At 38.6% G+C, this 23,510-nt stretch overlaps 1 protein-coding gene across 1 annotated transcript in view; it reads right to left on the reverse strand.

Moving 5' to 3' along the window:
* SRPX (sushi repeat containing protein X-linked) overlaps nt 1-23,510 on the reverse strand; it is a gene marked incomplete at both ends in the record, with an annotated part of 76,060 nt that overhangs the window by 20,841 nt on the left and 31,709 nt on the right. The window contains 3 exons of the mRNA XM_080718519.1: nt 4,467-4,643; nt 6,231-6,422; nt 10,471-10,530. Of these exons, the coding sequence (XP_080574645.1) occupies nt 4,467-4,643; nt 6,231-6,422; nt 10,471-10,530 (429 nt within the window). The remainder of the gene's footprint in view (nt 1-4,466; nt 4,644-6,230; nt 6,423-10,470; nt 10,531-23,510) is intronic.

Consider the following 23,510-nt stretch of genomic DNA (forward strand, 5'->3'; position numbering starts at 1 on the left):
CCAGAGAATCTTTAAGCAATAACATAGTTGTTTAAAACCACTAATTTCTAAGTGGTCTGTTGTGCAACAATAGATCACTGATACAAATATAAAATAGCAAGGTCTTTTGGTGAGGGAGGAAGGAAGAGATCATTTCATGGAGGCAGAGGAAGTGAGGGCCTGACAAAGGCCATTAAAAACTTGCCCACCTGTTTGCTCTCACCAGCCAAAACACAATTCCTGTGGATGGCTCTGGGATATGGTTCCATTTCTTTGTATCATTAAAATATCAGAGAAATTTTCAGAAAGTATAAAAGAAGCAAGATGGGAAGCACTGAATTCCATAACTAAAAAGCCAGCAACAACATTACCTGAATGATGCTCAACTTAAAATCCATTACTGGAAGGAAAAAGTTCAAATAAGGCTATTCCATATAGGAAAGTATCACTACCAATCTCACTAACATGTGCAGGGAGGGAGGGGGAGCAGGGTGTGATGTGAAGAGGAATATAAGTGTTGTATGTATGTACATTTGTATCACCTTAAACCTCACTAAAATATAAAATCACAATGCTCTCTTATGATCTTCCTGTCTCAGCCTCCCAAGAACTGGAATAAGAACTAGGATTATAGTCATGTAGCATCACACCTGGCACAATGAACCAATAAAGGCACAATAATTAATTTAAAATATTTAATTGTTAATACCTTATTAGAGCGGGCTACACAAAGTTTATCTACCAGCTGGCACTGGCAAATAATGTAAGGAAAATTGGATCAATATCAAATGTTTGATATTGATAAAACTGAAATTAGATTACTGAAAGTTTGCAAAAGAATATGCATCTGTTAACCCAGAAAAAATTATCAGAATTTAGGATCTCTGCAATATTGCATTGATACATTTAGTCTTAGCCCCATTGATATTTTTATCTTCAACTTATGTAGCGTCAATTTATGTATCATCAACAATTTAGCCTAGTAAATGTTCCTATGGGTCACTGGGTAAACTCAGCTGTCAGACAGTTGGGAAGCAAGAAAAGTATGCAATCAACTTACATATCTCAAGTCTCCGAGATTTTTTCATTTCAGAATTTCATTTGTGTTAATAAATATCTATATATTCTACTATGTAGAAAATAGAAAATAAGCAAGCAATTCCAAAAACCAAATTGATTTGCACACTGTCCTTTGTTAAAGTAATTAAATGGGTACTATCTGCATGTTGAAAAATATTTGCTGGATTTTCTTTGTCTGTGGTTTTGAACTCCTGAATATTTTTCTTTCTATCTTGGCCTAGAAAGATGTGTTGGTCTAAAAGAAAGATCATGTGTCTACCAAATTCTGGTCTCTAAATGAGAACTTGATGCAATTCCAAGTGTCCATTGTTCTATGCAACCAAAATAACTAAAAATGGAAAGAAAAATATCCTCCAAAGCAATAGTGCTTTCAGTTTAAAGGTTTTTTTAAAAAATGTATCAGTGGAGGCTATGATGCCTTAGATAGTACCCTCCTGAAATTTGCAGTATCTTGTGTCTCCTACATTGTATTATCTATTTCTGTTTCTGAAATAACTATGAATTTGAATCTACTGCCACAGTGTAGTCTAAATAAGAGAATTAATTTTAACTTGTGGCACTTTCAAATTAGTCAGACCACAGAACTAACCACCTCAGAGTCAAAGAAAGCCCAGTCTTCCCTCTTCCCTCCCAGTCTGGACAAGAACTGGGTTGATTTTCTTAGCACTCAGCACAGTTCTAGCCAAGAGGGTTCAAGATTGTGTGGAAACCTGGGAACTGCTCAGCCACCATGTGTCAGCTCCTAAAATAGGCTAGGCTCTGAGTTATGCTCAAGGATCCCAATCACTGCCAACACACAAACTTATTAAACTTATTGAGTACATTTAAAGCCAAAAGAGTAAATGATACCTTTGGAGTAAAATTTACTGGGGACAAACTCCAGCTTGTCTGTCATCAAAATCAAAGAACTCATTGCCAGCTTGCTTTGTTTCATTCCTCTTTTTCCTGGGAGCTCTAAGCAATACGGCTCACTGCACCCCTTTTTTCCCACTCCCACCTAATTATATGCACAATTCTCCTTCCCCCCAAAATATACTTGAACCTTGTCCTGGCAAACAGTAAGATAAATCTCCCAAAATTGGGGTTTATTTCTTAGCTCCTCTTACTCTCTCTGGGAAGGTTCCAGGACCATCTGGTCCAGCTTTAGACATGCTCGTTGCTTTTTGAGAACAATCAGCATTTAATTTCCATTGTTGCTCACAATCTGGAAATCTGAACAGTATGATCCCTAGAGTGCTCTGCCAGAGCTCACTTAGCAGAAATATTTTTTAGCTTTTCCTTCCCTGCCATCACCTCTGCCCCTTTCCGAGTAAGGGAATAGAGATGCGTTCGGTTTTCCCTTTAGTTTGTTTTCTAGAGCTAGTTTGCACATACCAAAGCACAGGGAGATATTGAAAGCAACACTTGGGAGGAGTCCTTCTGATCTAAACATCTGGTCTTAAGCCATGGCCTTTAAGAGGCGCAGGTCCAAAACTAACCCCTAAAATACATTCCACCCACACCCACTGAACAGGACTGCTCGGAAGTCTTTTCAGCTTCAGGAGGAGAAAGGCTTTACCCCAGAAGAACAGGGCTATGCCAGAAATTCTATTGGTACTCATTTTTCATATAATATCCCCTTCATTGACAGCACCAAAAGTCTCAAAATGGCATTCTTACAGATTCCTTTACCAGCTTGGGTTCAGATAGGTCTGCCAGTGGGTCTTTCGACTTTTGGATGACACTCCCACCACACTTTTGCTCCTCTAGTACTTGGTGAGTAGTGACTTCCTGCTGTAATCATTTGCTGATAATAGCAATGTTCCATTTCTATTCATTCTGTTATTCCTATACTTTTGCAACTAAGTCCCTAGCTTAAATTCATATGTGTTTGATATTCCTGAAGTGGTTTCTGTTGCCCTGAGTACCTCCAAATACAAATACTTATCTATAAACCAGAAGAAGCAAAGCTCAGAATAAATCTGAGTTAGTTATTTGAGTTTAAGGGGCTTTTTATTGGTATGTATTAATTGTACAAAATACTGAATTTCATTGCAGCATGTTTGTACAAGTACATAAGATAATTTGATAAGTTATATTTCCCAATGCCACTCCTTGGTTTCCCCCTCCCTGTTCCTGGTCCTCTTCCTCTATTCTAATAATCTTTTTTGTATAAGACTTTGATTTGGGCTTACTACCCTTATCAAATGGATTCAAGGTATAATCCAGGCTGTGACTCTGATATAAAAGGATTTGGGTCACATCTTCAGGCTGTTGCTTAGATACAAATTATAGACAACATAACTTTAGAGTAGGAGTGGCTGATGCTGCTAGGAGCAATGGTGAACAGTGCTGCCATAAGGAAAACACCCTTGGATTCCAGGCCAGGGAGTTGTCTTTCATTATTACCCCCCCCCCAGAGGGTAGCATCAGATTTTGGTTTTATTCTCAAAGTTGCTGCCCCAACACTGAGCAGTAAGGAAGTAATCCTGGGGTAGAATACATTAGCAGACTGAGCTGAAGTGTTCTCTGGAGGATGAGCATATACAAGCAGGGCAGGAGCCAGGCTCCTATCGCCAGCTACCTCGATGCCTTTCTAACAGAGCTAGCCCTGGATTCAGGAAATTCAGGCCTGAGAACCTGGAGATGCAGTCCCCAGCTTGGCTCTGTGCAGCCTCAAGCAAGTCAAGTAACTTTTCAGGCCTCATCTGAAGAATGGGGGGTTGGACTGAAATGTCCTATAAAGACAGATTCCTGGCAGCTCTGGGTTTATGAGTACATAATACCCTAGGATGATGGTTCTCAACCACTTTGAGAAAAGTATCTGTGCCCCAGAGTTTCTGATTCAGCAGGTGAAGATGTGTGTGAGAATTTGCATTTCTATAACTATTACTCAGAGGCTGTTGCCACCACTGCTGCTGCTGCTCCCAAGGCTACATAGTGAGAACCACTCACCACCCAGTTGACTCAGAGTAAGGTAAAATATCCCAACCCCTTTCCAGCTATGCAAATTGAGTACTTGATGACTACCAGTTAATGACAAAAGAATAACATCTCCCTGCTAGAAGACATATACATGCTTTCTGCAGTACTTTCCCTACAAATGTCTGCAAATTCCCCTGCAAACTCTGCTCAATGTTACAGGAAAGACCCCTGAACTAAATTGGCAGGAGTGTGTCACACCTCTGTTCACCAGGAACTAGAGACAAAGTCTGATGTAAGCCATTAGGTTCGAAGTGAGGTCTAAGATAGAGACTAAGGTTAGGTTTATGGCTCAGCCCGCAAACCAGGGATGAAGAGAGCTATTGAAAACAAAACTGGTGCTTATGGTTCACACATGGATTACTGATGCTCATATTAAAATACACTATATGAACACCCCCTTTTTCTAATATACATTCGCCCTGAGGGCAATGGTATTTGCTTACCCACACAGGAGGCTGGTCGGCCACTCCAGGCCTTATTGTCCATACATGTGACCGTTCTCTCCCCTTTCAGTGTATATCCTGGTGAACAATAATACTCACACCGGGAGTTAAAGTAGGCACCATCTACACACTTAAACCCTCCATTTGCGGGCATGGCAAGGGTAGGGCATCGTTTTTCTGAAAAAGAGAAAATCAGATAGTCAGTGTTTCTTAATTTTTGTCCATAGAATTTTCAAATCCAGAAACCCTGGAAGCATATGATGAGTCAACTGAGATACAACAGATGGAATTAGAGAAACAATGGCTGGTTGTATGTCACACCAAAGAGAAACAAATTTTCATGTAAGAACAGATTAAATTGGCATCATGGGTAAGCCACTGCCATAGACTGGGTTCTCCAGATGCAGACTCTAAGATGAGGATCTGTGTGAGAGTGGTTTAGTAAGAAAGTACTCCCAAGGGAGACTGAGGTGAGGGAAGCAGAACAGTGAAGGAGAGGGAGCCATGCATGAGGTATCCCAAGCACCATCAGCCTCAGCCTGCTCCTGGGGACAGCTCTAGAGAGTGAATGACAGCTCCAAGTCTATCTGCCTCCCTTCAGGCAAGTAAGCTGTCCTTCTTAATCCCTTTATCACTTAGTCACTGGGCAGCTACAGGCTGCCCATGGGAGATCCTTTCCCCTGTAAGAAAAAAATAGACTAATCCTCTGAAACAGCAGTTTCCTCTACCTCCAAAGACTGAAAGTGCAAGTCTTTAAGGGCACAGTGCTTTAAGCCCTGGGAATGGGTACCCAGAGTTGATAAAAGGGTACTGGGAAATATGAGTGAAGCATTGCTAAGTCTCCACTACAGTCACCAAAATGCCTAGTCTGCATGTCCTATTTTACGTGGCAATAGCACTGAGTCTCAACTTCCCCCCTCCCTAATGAAATGAAAGTACCAGCACTCTTGTCTGTAGCCATAGTGCTGTTGCAGAATTTGAATGTTTCATGAAATGCTTGGCAAAGTAGCAGCTGTTTTGATTGCCAAAGGTATCTAAAATGTGCTTCAATTATGCTGTATCGTGTGAAGCCTTCCAAATGAGAGAGGATTTGTCCTGAAGCTCACTCAGTCCCTAAAACACTCTCCCAATCTTCTCCCTTGACACACACTTCCTTCCACCACATAAGGATCACTTCCTCAGTTACTCTCCTGCCTTCCTAGGCTCTGCTCCTTGGGAGAACACTTCTTCATTATTATATTATTATATGAAGAGAGAGTATATATCAAGTATATACACTCAAGTATATCAAGGAGAGTGTATATCAAGTATATCTATCTATAAAAGTATATATATATATATATATATATATATATATATATACTTTTCATTTTTCTGTAATCTGCTACCATAAGTCCCTGTCTTAAGATCCTTCTTGTTTACACCTCTGCCCAGCTGTAACTGTGTTATTCTACCAGACCCTTCAGAGAAGAGCCGATATGTGTCATATTTGTTCCTAAATCCCTAAAACCTCTTAAGTATCTAGCACTTACTGTCCAACAAACATTGCCTATTTGTTGAACAAATCTCTTCTCTGTCCGTTTTCTAAACAGCTGGTCACAACTTCCTCTAAGTCCTTCCACCATGGCTTAAAAACTCAAAATGGCTTCCATTCAGAAGTGGAGTTTTCCCCATCAATGTTCAATGAAAAGCCCTAGTTACAGAGCAAATGAACATTGGCCCTGCTCATCCCTGAGGAACCAGGCACAGGCCTGGACTACTCACGTTTACAGATGACTTTGTCTGACCACCGCTTGTTCGACTGGCAGATCAGCTGGGAAGAGCCATGAAGCTCATACCCTTTCTGGCAGCGAATGTCACACCTGGCTCCCAGGGCTGTTTTGTAGTATCCTCCTTGAGGGGCCCTGCAGTATACATCCCCGTACTTCACCTTGATGAGGGAGCACCACGGAGTGTCTACAGTAACAGAAACAAAGGATGGGAAAAATAGGAAGTGACATATTCAGAAAATGCGTCATTCTCTCACTCTTGCAGTCCCAGGCTGGCTGCATTCCAGATTTTGGACTTCCAATAGTGTCCCATGTTTCCTTAGGAGTCTCTGGGCAAAGAAGTTATGACCTAGGAATTAAGTTTCAGACGTAGTTGAATACAAAACTAACTTCCTCTATACCTAGCTATGTGACCTGGGATAAGTTACACTATCTCACTGAGTTAATACCTATGTTAATGCCATAGAGCTATTATAAGGACAAAATTTTAAAAAGCATACCAAGCACCTACCACAGTGCCTAGCACACAGAAAATGTTTGATAATTCGCTTTTCTTTTTAGTGTTTCCCTTTAAAAGAAACACAAATCTCTTGAAAGTAATCAATATCATTGTGAATTATAACCTTAGCCATCCATTCTTAATGTGAGGGGGAGGGTCAATAATTGGTTAATTTGGGTTTCCTTCCAGCTGGATGTATATTTTCCATAAAATCATAATATGTTTATTAATTTGAATTAAGCTACAATTTTCAGGTTTCTTCAACAGAATGTAATTTTGGCTTAAAGTCATAAAACAATTGCTCCCCATAGGGAAGTAGCTCCCTTTTTCAGATGTCCCAAATTATGCACCATTTAGGTAAGAGGGTGACACCCTCCCTAGATGGCAAAGCTATCAGGCGCTTTGATTTCAGCTTTGTAGTTGCCCAGAGCATGGCTGGAATGACATTAATACATCAGAATCTGTCCTGTGTCTTTGGTAGGTGCTCTCTGAGACCTATAAAATACAAAAGCAAGACTAGCTCCTTGGTGTGGAAGTTTGCACCATCCACAGAGACTAGTGACAAGTTCCCTCAATCTGCTGATTCTCAACGCTGTGAACAAGAGCCACTTCCCTACAGCTGCCTGGCTCTTACCTCATAGAAGCACCTGAGCCGTCTGTGAGTGGAGTAAGTGCGCCATCATGTGGCCACAAGGGAGGACAGGCTCTGTTTTACTTTTTCAGGAATTCTTTTCTGAGGATGTGCTTCTGACTACTTCTCAGCCATGAAAATCAGTGGTCCTTTCCAGGTCATGTGCATGCATCAGGTGTGTGTGTGTGTGTGTGTGTGTGTGTGTGTGTGTGTGTGTGTGTGTGCTTTCACATTCATTTTGACTAATTTTTTGTTCATATAATGTTTTGCAATTTCAAGAAGGTCCTAAACTAAGGGCTCAAGTAATATTGTTTAGACTTTCTGAGTAAAAGTGATATTCTGAGAGCTGACTCCAGAGCTGATTAAACTCACGTAGAAACAGATTCTTAGGTGCTCATACCAGTCCTACAGATTTCTTTGAGCAATATCTTTCCTCTAAGAATGTGTACATATAGACTATATATTTGTGACACGCATATATACGTGTATATACATGCACCATAAACTTAAATTATTTTTAACAACATGCAATTAGCAAAGTTTGCTCCCTACACTGAGTTTTCCAATTCTCCTAGCAGAACTAATCATGCATCCAAGAAAGCTGTGTTGTTGTCAACATATGAGGGACAAAATCTTGTTTTCATTTATCTGCGAATGAAATTTCTTTTGGGTTACTTTCCAAGATAAATCTTTGGAAGACATTTTCACAATGTAAAAACTCTGCAATGATAGTAATTCAAATGTTAGTGTGTGCCTTGAACTTAAAGTGCATGCAAGCATCATGAGGTAAAGTGAATTAACAAAATGTCTAACATAGAGGTTTAGAAAAGGGGAACGCTTGTGCTGCTTCAGTTACAAAGGGTTTACTAAGTAAAAATTGAAATTGACTATTCAGGAAAGTGTTTTCATTCCCGTAGGCCAATGTGGTAAGCACTTTAGCTGAATGGAGTTCACGGAGTATGCGGTGTAGTGTAGCAGACTAACGAGGAGCCACTAGCAAACTCTGGATGTGAACCAAGACACCTGTTTGAACTCAGGTGTAATGTTTGCTAGCTGTGTGATTGACAAGTCACCTACACTCTATAACCCTTGGTTCCTTCATCTGTAAACAGGGGTCAACATTCATCTATTACTACATGTCTCTCCTCTTCCCTCAATTAGGGTAACTATATGATTGCATTCCAGATTTTTTTTTAAAAATGATACTTAGCACATACTGGGAACATGATAAATGTTGGTTAAATTTTTCTTTCTTCTTTTACATAACTTAATTTAAAAACACTTAATTTAAAAACACATACATACTCTGTGCCAGACACTGAGATTCTCTATCTAAATCCTCAGTTAAATGGCAAAAAACTTAAGGACTAAGGGTGTAGCTCAGTGGTCAAATGTCTGCCTAGAATGTATGAGTCCTACCCTCAGTGCTGCACACTTTATTTATTTATTTCAAAGTGTACAACATAATTTGATATGTATATGCATAGTGAAATGATCATTACAGGTAATTTTAACTGACAATAAGAAAAATTTCTAAGAATTATTTATTCTGGCCAGGTGCAGTGTCACACATCTGCAATCCCAAGTTCAAGGCCAGCCTCAGAAAAATTAGCTAAACTCTCAGTAACATAGAGAAACCCTGTTTCAAAAAATAAAAAATAAAAAAGGATTTGGGGTATAGGTAAGAGATAGAATGCCTCTGGGTTCAACTACCAGGATCAAAATAAAAATAAATAAATAAATAAGCACAATTACTGATTCTTGAACATTCAAGAAAGGTTCTAGGACAGGTGTACCTTTCAGCCATTTAGTCTACCTTCTACCTCTCAAGGCTGTGAGGTCATTGTGGCTACTGGGAGTACTGACTTGAGGACAGTACTCAATCCTACTGAATATGTGAAGGTTCACTGTACATGCAATATTTTAGGAAGGTTGTTCAAAAGGCGATTTTCAGAAAAAAATGGAGCTTTTCTAAAAACCCTCAATTAGTTGATAAGGTTTATGCATCAGAGTATCTCCTAACTTTTGACATCTATTTAACAAGTTTGTATTGTGTTTGACAAGTTAATTACTGAAACCATGAAGACAGGAACCAACAGGGTAAGAATGAGCTTTTGCATTCAGAAGTCAAGACAAATATGGCATTGATAGGCAACATGCCTGGGTACAGCAACCAAATGTTATTCAAAAAGATGGCTCACTTCCATGGGAAACACCCGGAAGACACTATTTAGGTTTAGGTTGACCAGTAGTACTTTTACTTTCCTGTAGCTCAGCCATGTCACAACAGAGTAGGGCAGTGTCCTCCTGCCAGAATGTGGACAAAGGTCCTTGGCAAAATGCCACAATAAAACTTTATTAACAAATTTTCTTTTAATCCTTCCTCCACTGTAAGAGGTACCAGTTTCAAAAAGAAAGTATCTCAATTTTCCATCATTTTCCTCAGGGCTCCCTAAGCTTAAGAGAAAGTCTCACTACTAGAAATATTTATGGACATACTTACCTGAGCCTGCATAAAAGGTTCTTGGTCAGGCTTTATAAACATGCTGAGGGTGGATTGCTGGAATTGTGTGGAGATGCAGTTCTTTATTATTAAGTCTCATTTGAGCAACACACTTTACTTATTTTAGGAGCCATGCTGGGCTCAGAAAGAGCATGATGAAATGAGCCTATGAAAATCAAGTTTTTTTCAACCTCCACTCAGCTCAGTACATTAGCAGCACTGGGTCCAGATTTGACCTTGAGTGGTTTTCACTGAGTGATTCTGGCTGTAATGTATTACTCAGACAGAACTCAGGGCTTGATTTTCACTTTCATCAGCTAGAGCTTGCCTTTGCAGAAGTAAGGACAGAAAGGAAATGTACAAAAATAAAATGACCATTGGGATGCTGAAGGGCAGCACTTCAGAGATTTTTAAATGCTTTTTTTTCTCACTTTTTTAATGGGAGCATATGTGCACTTATTTTTAAATATATTTTCCTGGACAGTTAAGTAGAACTGAAATGCATTGTCTGGTCTCTTTTATTACACTCTGCTCCACAGGGCAAAAAGGAAAGTTATCCTGGCATCAGCAGGTCCTCATTAGCACATAAGCAAAGCATTCACCTTTATATCTACTGTAGGAATACCCGACTTCATCGTCTTCTAGCGGTGAGTCTCCCGATCCTACAATAAAAAAAGAACAGAAACTGCAGCAAGAAAAGCCACATAGTATAGACGCATATTTCCAAGCGTCACTTTGGCATAGTCCATGCAAGAGGCGCTATTAGAACGCAGAGCCAAGAGCAAAAGCTTCTGCTGCCATTCATGAAAGGATAGGGGACCTCTCAGAGTGAACCTGGCTGGACTGAGATTGTCAAAGCCAATCAAAATGAGCCTCAAACCATTTTAGAAGCATTATATGCCAACTGAAATTCTGGAATAGGGAAAGAGTCAACTTCACTCTGAGAAGATGCCAATATATATGAATGTCATGCCAGGGGAGACGCAGTAAAATGTGTGTGACTCAGACACAACCCACAATTTCTCCAACAAACAAAGCAAACCCAGTAGAACCGAGTTTTTGCGGTACTTGGAAATGGATACATCTCATGAAATGAATTTTGATGGAGGATAAGTAGGTAAATTAAGATGTCTTAATGACAAAAAATGCAAAGCTGCTTTGTAATATTTGTAGGAAGTTAAGACTTAATAGTCTGGGTGTTTATTCAGAACAGCACACTAAACCAAGTTTCTTAATGGGTTTTTCTACACCCCCCCAAAAAAAAACACTTTAAAGAGAACATCTGTATATTAGTTTGAAATTAATTCATTTGAAAATTGAATCTGAATCATTTTTAGAATATTAAGTATTGAATTCCAGTGAGTGGTGGACCCTTAATTCTTGAAGTGGTAGCAGGTTCCAAACTTCAAAAGTCTAGAGGAAAGTTCTCTACATTTAAGAATGTTGTTTTGAAGTTTGGAATCTGCTACCACTTCAAGAATTAAGGGTCCATTACTCACTGAAATTCAATACTTAATATTCTAAAATGATTTAGGTTCAATTTTCAAATGAATTAATTTTAGAGTGACCACTGATGCTTAAGTTAGCACCATATTGGCCACACATGTACCTATGGGTACAAGCAACCATAACTGACAAAGACATTCTCTACTTTGAGGTTACCCAAATACCCATGAAAAATAAGCAAATAAATACTTGTCTTTGTTCCCCTGGTGTTCTGGATAAGGGATATACTGTGGAGATAGAAACTGAGGAGGTGATGAGGGCTAGATTACATTCCTTTGGAAAAAACTCCCTAGCTAGAGAAGCTCTGTTCTGTGTTCTGATTTGTTGTTTATTTCCTCACCTAGTCTCTGGCCAGCTGGGCATGCAGAAAATAACAAACTGTTCATTGTACCATGTAAAAAAGTGATCATGGAAACCAGGAAAGCAACCTAGAAATCTTAATCAAAAACCTTTGCCCCTTGATCACTGTTTCCACTGCTGGGAATCTATCTCAAGGAAACATAATTGCATGTGAATCTTCAGTCAGCCAAATTAAACACACACACACACACACACACACACACACACACACACACACACACCAGATGATTGCAGTCCCTGGACAGCCTCAGCTACTTAGAGAGGACCTCTGCAACTTAGTGAGACCCTGTTTCAAAATAAAGAATAAAACTTAGGTGTGACAGAACTAGGTAGTCAACTGTACCAGAAAAGGTAGGGAGGAATGATAGGCCGAGGCTGTCAGATATTTATGTAAAGCAATTAAGAAGTGAGTGTATGGTTTTGGAAGGTACTATATGGTTTTGGATCTGGGATTTCTACGCATTATCATTTAATCTATGCAGTAACCCTAACAGGTTAATGTTATTGTCTTGGATTTAATAGTAAGGAATCCAAGTCTAAAACTTCTCAGGTTACTCATTCAAGGTTACATAGCTAGTAAGTAGTAAATCAGGAATTCAAATTCAATCTATCATCTTCTTTCTTTTAGAAATTACTGCCTTTTCACACAAATGAGATTACAGGCTTTGGGATTATCAACTGGAAAAGAGCAAATGGCCTCTTTAGTAGTGCATAGCAATAATGCCAAAGAATAGTGGGCCTGACAAAAGCAAATAAAAAAATCTGTGCATGGCAGAAACTGCCTATTGTGTCTAGAAGATACTCTCTTCTTTCTTCTCAGTACAAGATTTTAGATTGTGTTAAGTGGTACCCTGGCCCCCAGGAAAGAACCATATGACTCTGTCAAAAATAAATTCCCCTTTGCCAATAAGTAATCCAAGAAAAGGCATTTAAAAAAAATAACGAGCAAATAAAAATACGTCAGCTTTGGGGAGAGGTGTCTTACCAGAAGGACTTTCTGACAAAAGAGAAACTGAACAAGGAGAAGAAGCATCCCTTTTTCTTTCTTCCTCCTTAGGAGGCTACTGTGTAAGGATGAATACGTGAGGCTCCAGCATCCATTTTGCAACCACGAGGTAAAATGTCCCAGAACTAAAGATTTTTAGCTGATGATGATAGAATAAATGGGTAAAAATAACCTGTGGTCTTTGATGATCTCATTTGCTACTAAATCAATCTTAGATTTCTTACCTCAATACTTCTTGTTAGGCCAACAATAAATGTCTTTTCAGTTTAAGCCACTGTGAATAATATTGTTACTTGCAACTGAATGCATCCAAAATGATATATAAATGAATGGAAACTTTCCTGCCTATTATTAATGGGAGATAAAAGAGGTAGAAAGAAAATATATATTAGCTACTACCTTTCCCCCAAAATAAAAACAACTTCCAGTTTATGTTCAACCTGAATGTGCATATCAAATTCTATTAAAAAAAAGTGATCACCAGTCTACAAAATAGATACCCTGAAGCGCACAGATCAAAGAGAGACTCACTATGTTCAGTATATGTTCAGTAGATTGTACTTACTAAAGCAGCAAAGAAAATACATATAAATTTTAGAAAGACTTTTCACAATTAAAATTTAAAAGAAGAGAAAAATAGGTAGTGGGGAGGGAGGAAGAGGTTTCCTACTAAGTTCTATTTATAAAAGGCCATTTCTTTATAATTTTGTTAATTGAAGTTTTACTATGACATAAACATTAATCAGTCTGCATATGGTTCAGATTACCACTCTTTAGAGAGAATACTTCAGTGCTTCCTCTGCACAAATACAAATTCTGTATTGGCTCAGAAATCAGAAACTCAAATTCAGGAAGGATTCTTACCCTAAACCATACCTGGAGCCAATTCCCTTTATAACTCTGTTCTTGTAGAAACTTCTTCTAATTCAACAAGTTTTTTTTAATCACTCTTATTTTCCCAAAGTTCAAAAAAGTGTCTTGGTGGGCCATTGCATCTCACCTTTTTATTCTGAACATTCAGGTAGATCACTGAGGCTCTGAAGTAATTCTTAAGTAATTTATTTCTATTTATTTGTATTGGAACTACATCAGGAATCTAGATTTTAAAAGGCTAATGGAGTGTCCCATTCCTCATTCCATAAGTTTTTTCACTATCAGGTAAATGAGGGGAAGAGATTTGAAAATAATGGAGAATTTAGTCAATTTGCAAAAACCATATATTTGTTTAATTGTGATATATAATCCAAATAGGCAGATTTACTGACTCTGTGTTATATTTTTAGCTAAAGGGGTTAGGTTTGATTTGTAGTTATTTTGAGGATAATTCTTCATTGTTAATATTTTTGGGAAGTTTTGTTTTCCCCTCATAATTATTCTAAATATACTTTTACTATTATTAAAAATCAACGTTTTTTTTTTTTTCTTATTTGGTGGTACTGGGAGTGGAACCCAGGGGCTTTTCTACCTCCAGGCTATACTCTCACCTTATATTTTATTTGGAAACAGGGTCTCACTAAGTTGCTGAGAGCCTCACTAAGTAGCTGAGGCTGGCTTCGAACTGTGTGATCCTCCTGTCTCAGCCTCCCAAGCACAGGGATTACAAGCATGTGCCACCACGCCCGGCCAACGTGTTTAATAATAAACTCAATCATCAATTTTATGCTGAAGATCAATGGGAAAGTAAAATTTTCTTTGCATCAGGGACTTTATCTCTTTTCCCCCTTTTTCTCTCCCCCTACCCTCTACTTTGGCAGTCCTGCAATTTGAACCCAGGGGAACTCTACCACTGAGCTATACAGAGAGACCTTGAGTCAGCTAAGCCATGTCCAGATCCTGACTTATAAGAATTCCAAAATAATAAATGGTGTTTATTTTAGATGCAAGTTGAGGAGGGAGTAGTGACTTAAAGTTAGATTTTAATATATTTCTCAGCCTTGATTTTATTTATTTATTTATTTATTTATTTATTTATTTATTTATTTATTTTGGTGGTACTGGGGAGAATGGAACCCTTCTCCGGGCTATACTCCCAGACCTATTTTATATTTTTATTTGGAAACACGGTCTCTTAAGCCAGGGAGGCTGGATTCGAACCTGCGCCATCCTCCTGTCTCCGCCTCCCAAGCACTGGATTACAAGCGTGCGCCACCACGCCTGGCTCAGCCTTGATTTTATAGCCTTCTTTTAGGTGACTGCAGTAGAAACTGCTTTATACCTCACTCAGGTCCCTCCTTTACCAGATTAATGTGTCCATATTCCAGTTGCCAGGGGCCTTTGAATACTAATGTTTCACCAGCTTCCCTGATCTTCAGAGAATTGTCTTCAGCTAATAGGAGCCATTTTACCCCCCCACACCTTTCCCAGAGGCATATGTGGTTCATATGGAGGGACATGAATAGACTCCTTTCTTCCAAGGGTAGAGTGGGAGTAGAGCCTTACGATGTTTATTAGCGGTACCTGAGTACTACTAATGCTACATATAACATCACTTGAGACTCTGTCTTTGCTTGACTTTCTTGTTTCCCCCTTCCTCATGTGCAGGTTTTCCTGAGCATTCCTTCAAAAAACTTGGGCTCTGCTTCTAGGCAACCATATTAAGATGTTTTTTGTTGTTTTTTGTTTTGTTTTGTTTTGGTGGTACTGGGATGGAACCCAGAGGCTTTCTACCTCTGGGCTATACTCCCAGACCTATTTTATATTTTATTTGGAAACATGGTCTCACTAAGTTGCTGAGAGCCTCACTCAACTCAGTAGCTGAGGCTGGTTTCAAACCTGTGAGATCCTTTTCTCTCAGCCTCCCAAGCGCGGGGATTATAAGTGTGCGCCACCATACCCGACTCATATTAAGAATTTAAATCTCCTAAAATCTCAGATACTTCAACTGGCCATGCCCCATGAGGTTGCCATAAATTAAACTGCATAATGCATATTTTTTTCTCTTTCTGTGTGTGTGTGTGTGTGTGTGTGTGTGTGTGTGTGTGTGTGTATGGCTCATAATTACATTTTTTATTTAATTCAGTCAGTATATTTTTAAGGCCTCTAATACCTTGAGGTGTTGTGCATAAAAATGAGTTTTGGGTCACAGTCACCCAGCATCTGAACTTAGCTTAACTTTAAAGGATGTCTTGATAAGGGCTTACATGTTTTAGCCTTTATGCGTTGAATAAACCTCATGACATTGTGGAAAGACAAAAAAATATGGCAAACATGCAGCTGGTATGACTTCTATTTTGTTTTTGGTGGTACTGGGAATTGAACCCAATCCCCAGTACCACCCCCTCCCAGCCCTATTTTTTATTTTTTAATTTGAGACAGGGTCTTCACTAAGTTGCTGAGAATCTCACTATGATGCTGAAGCTGTCCTTGAACCTGCAATTCTTCTGACTTTGCCTGCAAAATATTGGGATTGCAGGTATGTGCCACCATGTCCAGCTTACATGACATGTTTTTAAAAAATATTTAAAGAAAGAGTTAATTGGGTGTGGTGGCACATGCCTGTAAACCCAGTACTTGGAATGCTGAGACAAGACTATCATGGGTTTGAGGCAATGAGTAGTTGGTAACTTAGAGAGACTCTGTTTCAAACTAAAAAATAAAAATAAAAAGAGCTCAAAATGTAGCTAAAAGGTAGAGTGCCTCGGGGGTTCAATCCTCAGCACCATATCAAAAAGTAATTTTAAAGTATTAAACATAGGACAAGAATTTCAACGCTACCAAAAGTATTTTAAAAGTCAACTGCCTAAACCATCTTGTATGATTACTTAGAATATATATGTAGGTTATATATACATATATATTCAATTTAATAACCACCAGGAAAAGCTATATATTCAGTCTTCTCCAGTAAAAATAAACTATTGTCAAATTTAGTCTTGTAAGTTCAGATAATAAAATTTGTTTTAGAAAAAAATGATTTTCCAGCTCAAGGTATTATTAGAGTTTATCTAATGAGGTGGGAAAAGCCTATGGTTCCTTATATGTCTTCCTAATTTAAAACTCTTTATGAATTGGGGACATTCAGAAAATTATTTTATCGCTGAAATGCATTACTACTGAATATCTTGTATTCTTATGACTCTTTATCTTGTATTCTTATGGCTCTTGCTAATAATACACGTTGAGTATGCAAATATTTCTGGTGAACCCGAAGAAGGGCTTATCTATGTCCTTTGTGGACACAGGGTAGAAGAGTAACCCTTCACTCTTCCAAGGGTAAATCTGCAGAAGTTTTTTAACTAGAAAATCACAATATATGGGTCACAGTAGAATATATTTCTTCATGTGAATTTTAATTTTAAAAAACTAAAAAGATGGTGACTTAGAACACTTTGAAATTTATAGCTTTGTATAATTCTTCTCTGCTTCTCTCAAACAAAGGCATGTTAGGATCTGAGAAAGGCCCTAGTAGGGGGCTGCTGGTAGAAATTCTTGCCTTCCCTGATTTGTTCCTGACATAGATGCCATGAAACATCAAGTAGTTCGAGTTTTCAACTTCTCCAGTAGCATTCATTTCTAAGAGCCTTGGAATTAAAGTTCTTGCTCCACCAATAAGTGTATGATCCTGACTGGGCAAGCTACTTTCTCATCCTGTGCCTGTTTGCTCATCTATAAAATGGGGTGGCAGTAGTGAGCAGAATGGTGCAGTGCCTACTTTTAAATATATTCCTTTAGAACATTTCTATCATCCTTTAGTTAGGATAACTGCAGTCAAGCAAATCAATTACCTCCTCCTTTTCCAACTAGCAATAAATAATTAGTGTGACCTTTCACTTTAAAATTTCCCAAGTTCTTTCATTTCCATGCTTTTTTAGGTCCTCAGTGCAGCTACACTAATTTGGCTAGAATGTAAACCTAGGAAGGTCAATGATTCTTTGCTACTTTGACTACATTCTGGGCTCAGAGAATGAAGTGAATATCAATTATGGGGAGACAAGGATTGAACTTTTCTGACTCTAAATTTCATGCAAATTCAAAAGTATGAATGGTCCTTGATTTATGATGGCTGAGACAGGAAGATTGCAGGTTCACAGCCAACATCTTCAACTTAGCTAGACACTTAGCAACCTAGCGAGACCCTATTTCAAAACAATAAAATAGGGCTGGGGGTATAGCTCAGAGGTATAATGCTCCTGGGTTCAATATCTCGTACAACACACACACACACACACACACACACACACACACACACACGAGTGATATGTATTCAGTCCAAGCCGAACTTTAAGTGTTGAATTTGAATCTTCTTCTGGGATGTCCATAAGCAGTCCAATCCTGTCTCTGAGTGCTGTAGCTTCTACTCAGCCACACAATCATGAGGGACGATTCCCTGTATTGTGCTGTGCTGCTAAACTGGGATGGTTGGTAGGTTAGGGGGATTAAATACATTTTCAACTTAAACATGTTTCAACTCACAATGAGCTTATTGTAAGTCAAGGAGCACCTATAATTGTCTCTGTCTTCATGCTTTGCAATTCCTTTCCTGTTTTAAAAGCAATTTCAAAGCCTAGATCCTTTAGTTTGCCTTTTCTAATCATTATTTTAAATTCCATCCATATTATTTTGCTCTATTCACATTTTTGCATTAGTCCCAGTATTACATTGTTTTGGATTTTTCAGAAGCCATTTCAAATGTGTGTAGGTTATCTTCCAGGTTAGATATCAACCTCAGGGAATGTGATGGGGATTTATTTCCTCTTATTGTGCTGGGAAAACAAAGTACCTCTCTGGACAAGGAAGGAGAAACTATAGATGAGCAAATATGATAACTTAACTGAGGGAGATGGGAAGGGAAGAGGGAAATTCCCTACTGTACATGAGGTACATTCACAAATTTATCAGAGTCAATCACTAAGCCAAACATGAGACAGAGGGATGGAGGAGGGGATGGGGTGAGAATTGGGGAAGGGCTACATGAGTGATGTGTGCATGTATGCCTTACCATTTTGCACCCCATTAAGATGTATGACTACAATGCACCAATAAAAAATAGTAAAAAAGAAAAGGTACCTCTCTCTCCAAGAAGCCTTCAACAGTGTTCTTCCCCTTGAGAATTTACTCTGTTCAGACTGTTGCCCTGTATCATAACTGGACATCCCTCTCCCTCAATGAAGTCTGTACTTACAGAAACAGATACTATATTTAAGGTTCAAAAAAGCTACCCAAATAAAGATGTGATGGGTACATAGTTCTTGGAAGTCAACCAGTGGTATAATTCACAAAATTCTGGCACATCATAGTAAAACTGAGAATAACTGGATTTAAAAAAAGAGAGGTACTAAGAAAATAAAATTATCACAGAGAGTACTGAGAATGATAGGGAGAAAGCCTTTAATTGCTGACTGTAGAATAATATAGTAGATTAAATGGCAGAGAAAGAGACTGAGGAAAAGAATATTTCCAGCAAACAGCTCTGAAATAAACAACATGAAATATCTAAGCGACAGGCTGCAGATTACTTAGCTGAAACCTAGGGTTTCTTCTTTCTGGAACATTTTCTGATTCCCCAACAGAGGTTAGAATGCCAGCACCCAAGAATAAAAACTTGGACTACACTTGAAGTCTTTCATGGAAGATTATTTTAAGCCAGCTCTGCATGTTGCAAGAGGTAGAATGCCTTCTTTCTTGAGTAGCTTCTCTCTTTTTAAGACATTCATTTTCCATTAAGCACTCTCAAATTGACAGTTACATATTAGCTGCTTTCATTTATGAACTTCACTGGGATACTCAAGCTCTAGAGGGGTGGGACAGAAGGTGGAACTGAGCTGATGGCAACTCTGCTTTTCAAAATAATAATCTGCAGACCTGTGCAACACCTACTGAAATAGGCTGATCCCCAGCACACAAATGGTACCACCATTTTCTAGGTGTGACTATTGCCAGGAAAAGAAGGCTCCTAATTTTGAAGAATTGCATTACTCCTCATGTCATCCATGAGGTTCCAATATATATAAATTTGTCTTGTCCCTCAACCACAGGGATGAACATATGAACCAAGATAGAACAATCAGATCCTTCAGAGGATTTTTCTCTGGTGGAAAAATAAGGAAGATGTGAGCTCTACAGTCATCAATGAAAAAGGTTAAATCTCAGAGAGAATGCCAATCTGAGAAAACTAAATCATCAGAGAAAAGCAAAGACAAAACTGAATAAATGAGAGAGGAAATGACCCAATAGAATTTAAGTCCTTGCTTCTAATATTCCTTGGCCACAGCAGTGAACACTTTCATAAAACAATAAGCTGCCCTCCCCTTCTCCAAAACTAGCTCAAGATGTTACATACTGTCAAGAGTTCTGTCTTCAAGTTTAAATGCTAGACCAATAATTCACATTTTAGTGAAATGAATGGCTAAAATATGGCACAGCATCTGATTTGGGATAGGAAATTCAGTCTCAGTTTATCACCTTCAATTCTCAATTTTTTATTATTTATTTATTTTGCAGTAAATGGAACCCAGGGGCATTCTACTTCTGAGCTACACCCCCAGCCCTATTTTCTAATTCTTTTATTGAAACAGGGTCTCACTGAGTTGCAAAGGGCCTCACTAAGTAGCTGATGCTGACTTTGAATCTGTGCTATCTTCCTGTCTCAGCCTCCCAAATGCTGGGATTACAAGTGTGCGCCACCATGCCCGGCTTTCAATTCTCAACTTTAAAACAATCCTGTAGCTCAGATTTAAACACATTAGTGAGCACTTCCTTAAATTTGGCAGAACTAAGCCGGGCGTGGTGGTGCACTCTTATAATCCCAGAATTTGGGAGGCTGAGACAGGAGGATCGTTCAGGTTCAAAGCCAGCCTCAGCTACTTAGTGAGTCCCTTTGCAACTCAGTGAGACCCTGTTTCAAAATAAAGAATAAAAAAATAGGGCTGGGGGTATAACTCAGAGGTAGAATGACCCTGGGTTCCATCCACAGTACTGCAAAAAAAATGGAAAAACTAGCTTTATTTCTAATAATATGTATGAGATCAAAATTGGAAAATCAATATATACTCATAACACAGTACATAGTAAATCCCACACATTGACTTTTTACACAGCCTATTTCATGAAAATTTGTTTCAGTTATATATGTACACACACCATAAAAAATCACATTTTAAAAAATTTCATTTCTCTGAACTCAGGATAAGCTCTATAATTAGGGAAATGGCACATTTTAATTGGCATATTTAATTTTAATTTTAATTTTAATTTACTCTTTCCTTCTTAGAGATACTTAAAATAACGGTAAAACTAACAATTAACAACTGATGATATACTATGTATTTACCAGGGTGTTCTGGAATAGAATGTAATATCTGACTGTAAGTGGCAATGAAAAGAATTTGAAAACAAATGTATGACAATTTATGAAGGGATTCCAACTTAATAAGCCAAGTAGTCATTGCCACACATATCAGGTAAGGTTATTATCTACTCTCATATTTATATAATGTATTTTTCTTGTTTTTTTTTAAGGTGCATTGTAGTCATACATCTTAATGGGATAATAGACTTGTGGAGACATAAACACACACATCACCCCATAGCACAAAGTCCCCAAAATGGCTTCCTTCTCATTGTGGAAACCTCCTGATTCTTACAGAGAAACCTCACACTGGATCGCTAGGCTTTTGGCATTATCCATATACCCCTGCCCAGCCAAAGAGAAACCCACAGGGAGGTGCAATGCTGTTCACAAACCTGCCAGGACATAAGGGCAATGATGAATGGGGAGCCAAGTGGCCTCCCACCTAGAGATGGCAGTATTCGAAAAGTATATTTGTAAATCAGTTACTTATAACATAAAATTGTCATTCCCTTGTGCTATGGTTTGGAAGTGTCCTCCAGAGTCTCTGTGTTAAAGGCTTGGTCACCAGCCTGTGACACTATTTGGAGGTGATGGAGCCTTTAAGAGTTGGGGCTAATGAAAGAAAGTTAGATCATTAGAGACATGCCCTTGAAGGGAATATTGGGACCCTACCCCCCCACACACATTTGCCTCCGGCTACTATACAGTGAAAGCTTCCTGTGCTGCAAGTTTCTGCCATGATGTACTGAGCCAGGCAAACTATACCTTTGTCTTTCTTAAGTTTATGTGTCTCAGATATTTATCAAAGTGATGGAAAGCTGACTATAATAATCTTGTAAGTTATCAGACTTGATCTAAATAAAATAGCTAATATGGATATCAATACTTATCCGTGTATCCTGGTTTCTCTTACGGAGGGTCTGTGAGACAAGATTATCAACTTCAGAAATTTCAGACAAAACACAAATTATTATTTTTGTTCTGTGGCTACTCTCAAGGATGCTATAAATTGTCAATACAGGAGCCTACAGGCACATTGGCCCTTTCCCAACTCTTCATTAGAGAAAGGCCTGCAACGACAAGCTCATCTTGTCCCTCATCCAGTATATCAAGTCAGCAGTAAACCGCAGGGTCAAATCAAGACTGTGCACAGGGAGGAAACTGAAACTGGTGGGGCTGAAGTGCTCATTTGCAGGGATGAAGCTCATTCTCAGAAACCATGGGCCAGTGGAAAAGGAAGTATATGTTTTTAAGGGAGCTTTGCAAAAGTCAAGTCTTCCAGAGAAATTTTCCAGCATCCCAGTGAGCAGATACAGGTCAAAGGTAAGAAGGAATATGCCAAATAAAAAGACAAATGAAGCAAAGTTGCAGTTTTTCCTCTAACTTTTCACCACACAGGCACACCTTTGTGCAAAAACACCTTATTTGGCCTTATTGGCCTGACTAGACAATTGTGACTCCTAACACAGGTGTCTATAGCTTATTAAGAGAGAAAGAAGAACCTATTTTTAGTGAGCATACACTACCCTACACACTGCCTTGGATAATTTACATAACTTATGTAATTTATTCGGTGTATCCCATGAAACCTAACCAAAGAGAGGGAAAAATGCAAACATTATTTTGTATCCATTACAAAAACTGCTAGCAATTTTTTTGCTTTTTGAAGATTTTTCTAGGTGCATCTAGCCATGTCACATTCAAATTTTACAGGGCACCATCAAACAGGGAATGGGGTATTCTTACTTGTTAAGGATAAATCAGGAAAGTGAAGACATGAGCACTTTCAGAGTGTGAAAGCTAATGTCTCCTAGGATTGCCTCTGTTCAATGAAATCCTGAGCAAAGAATTTTGTTAAGGAAAATTAAAGCAGCCAGTAAATGGGAAAAATCTCAGGCAAACTTATGCTCTCTTCCCTTGGTGAAAATACACCAAAACCATTCTCAGATATTAGCAAATGGCAACATTCTGTTTTATTGGAAAATCTAGAACAAGTGATAAGTTAGCCATCTCCCCTGAGAATTCTCTAGTTTGAAAATCAGAGGAAGGCAGTTTGAGAAGGTCATTGTGTCCTTCAGCTCATCAAATTACTAGATTTATCTGGCCCACCTCCATGAAATGCACTAAAAAGTAACTATAGGTTGGAAAGGGTATCCATTTCAAAATCAAGCAATTAAGATTTTATTTCAAGCAGTATAGTAAGCCATTTGGTCCAACTGCACTGACATGGACAGCAACCAAAATTTCTGGATGAAGGGCTTTTTTTTTTAATACTTCAAAATTTCCTTTGAGTTTACAAGAAAGCGAGGAATACTCAAATGCTAAAACCTCTGCCAAAGCAGGATGCTAGCCAGGTAAGGAGATATTGAAGCTTGCCTTTCATTCTGAGTACAACTGCCAAAACTAAGCTTTAATTTCCATGGACTGGTGAGGTCTGGATTAAAGAAGACAAATTCCAGGGACCACGCAAAGGTAGCAGT

Source organism: Muscardinus avellanarius, assembly GCF_963383645.1.
Source record: "Muscardinus avellanarius genome assembly, chromosome: X".
Classification (NCBI taxonomy): Eukaryota; Metazoa; Chordata; class Mammalia; order Rodentia; family Gliridae; genus Muscardinus; species Muscardinus avellanarius.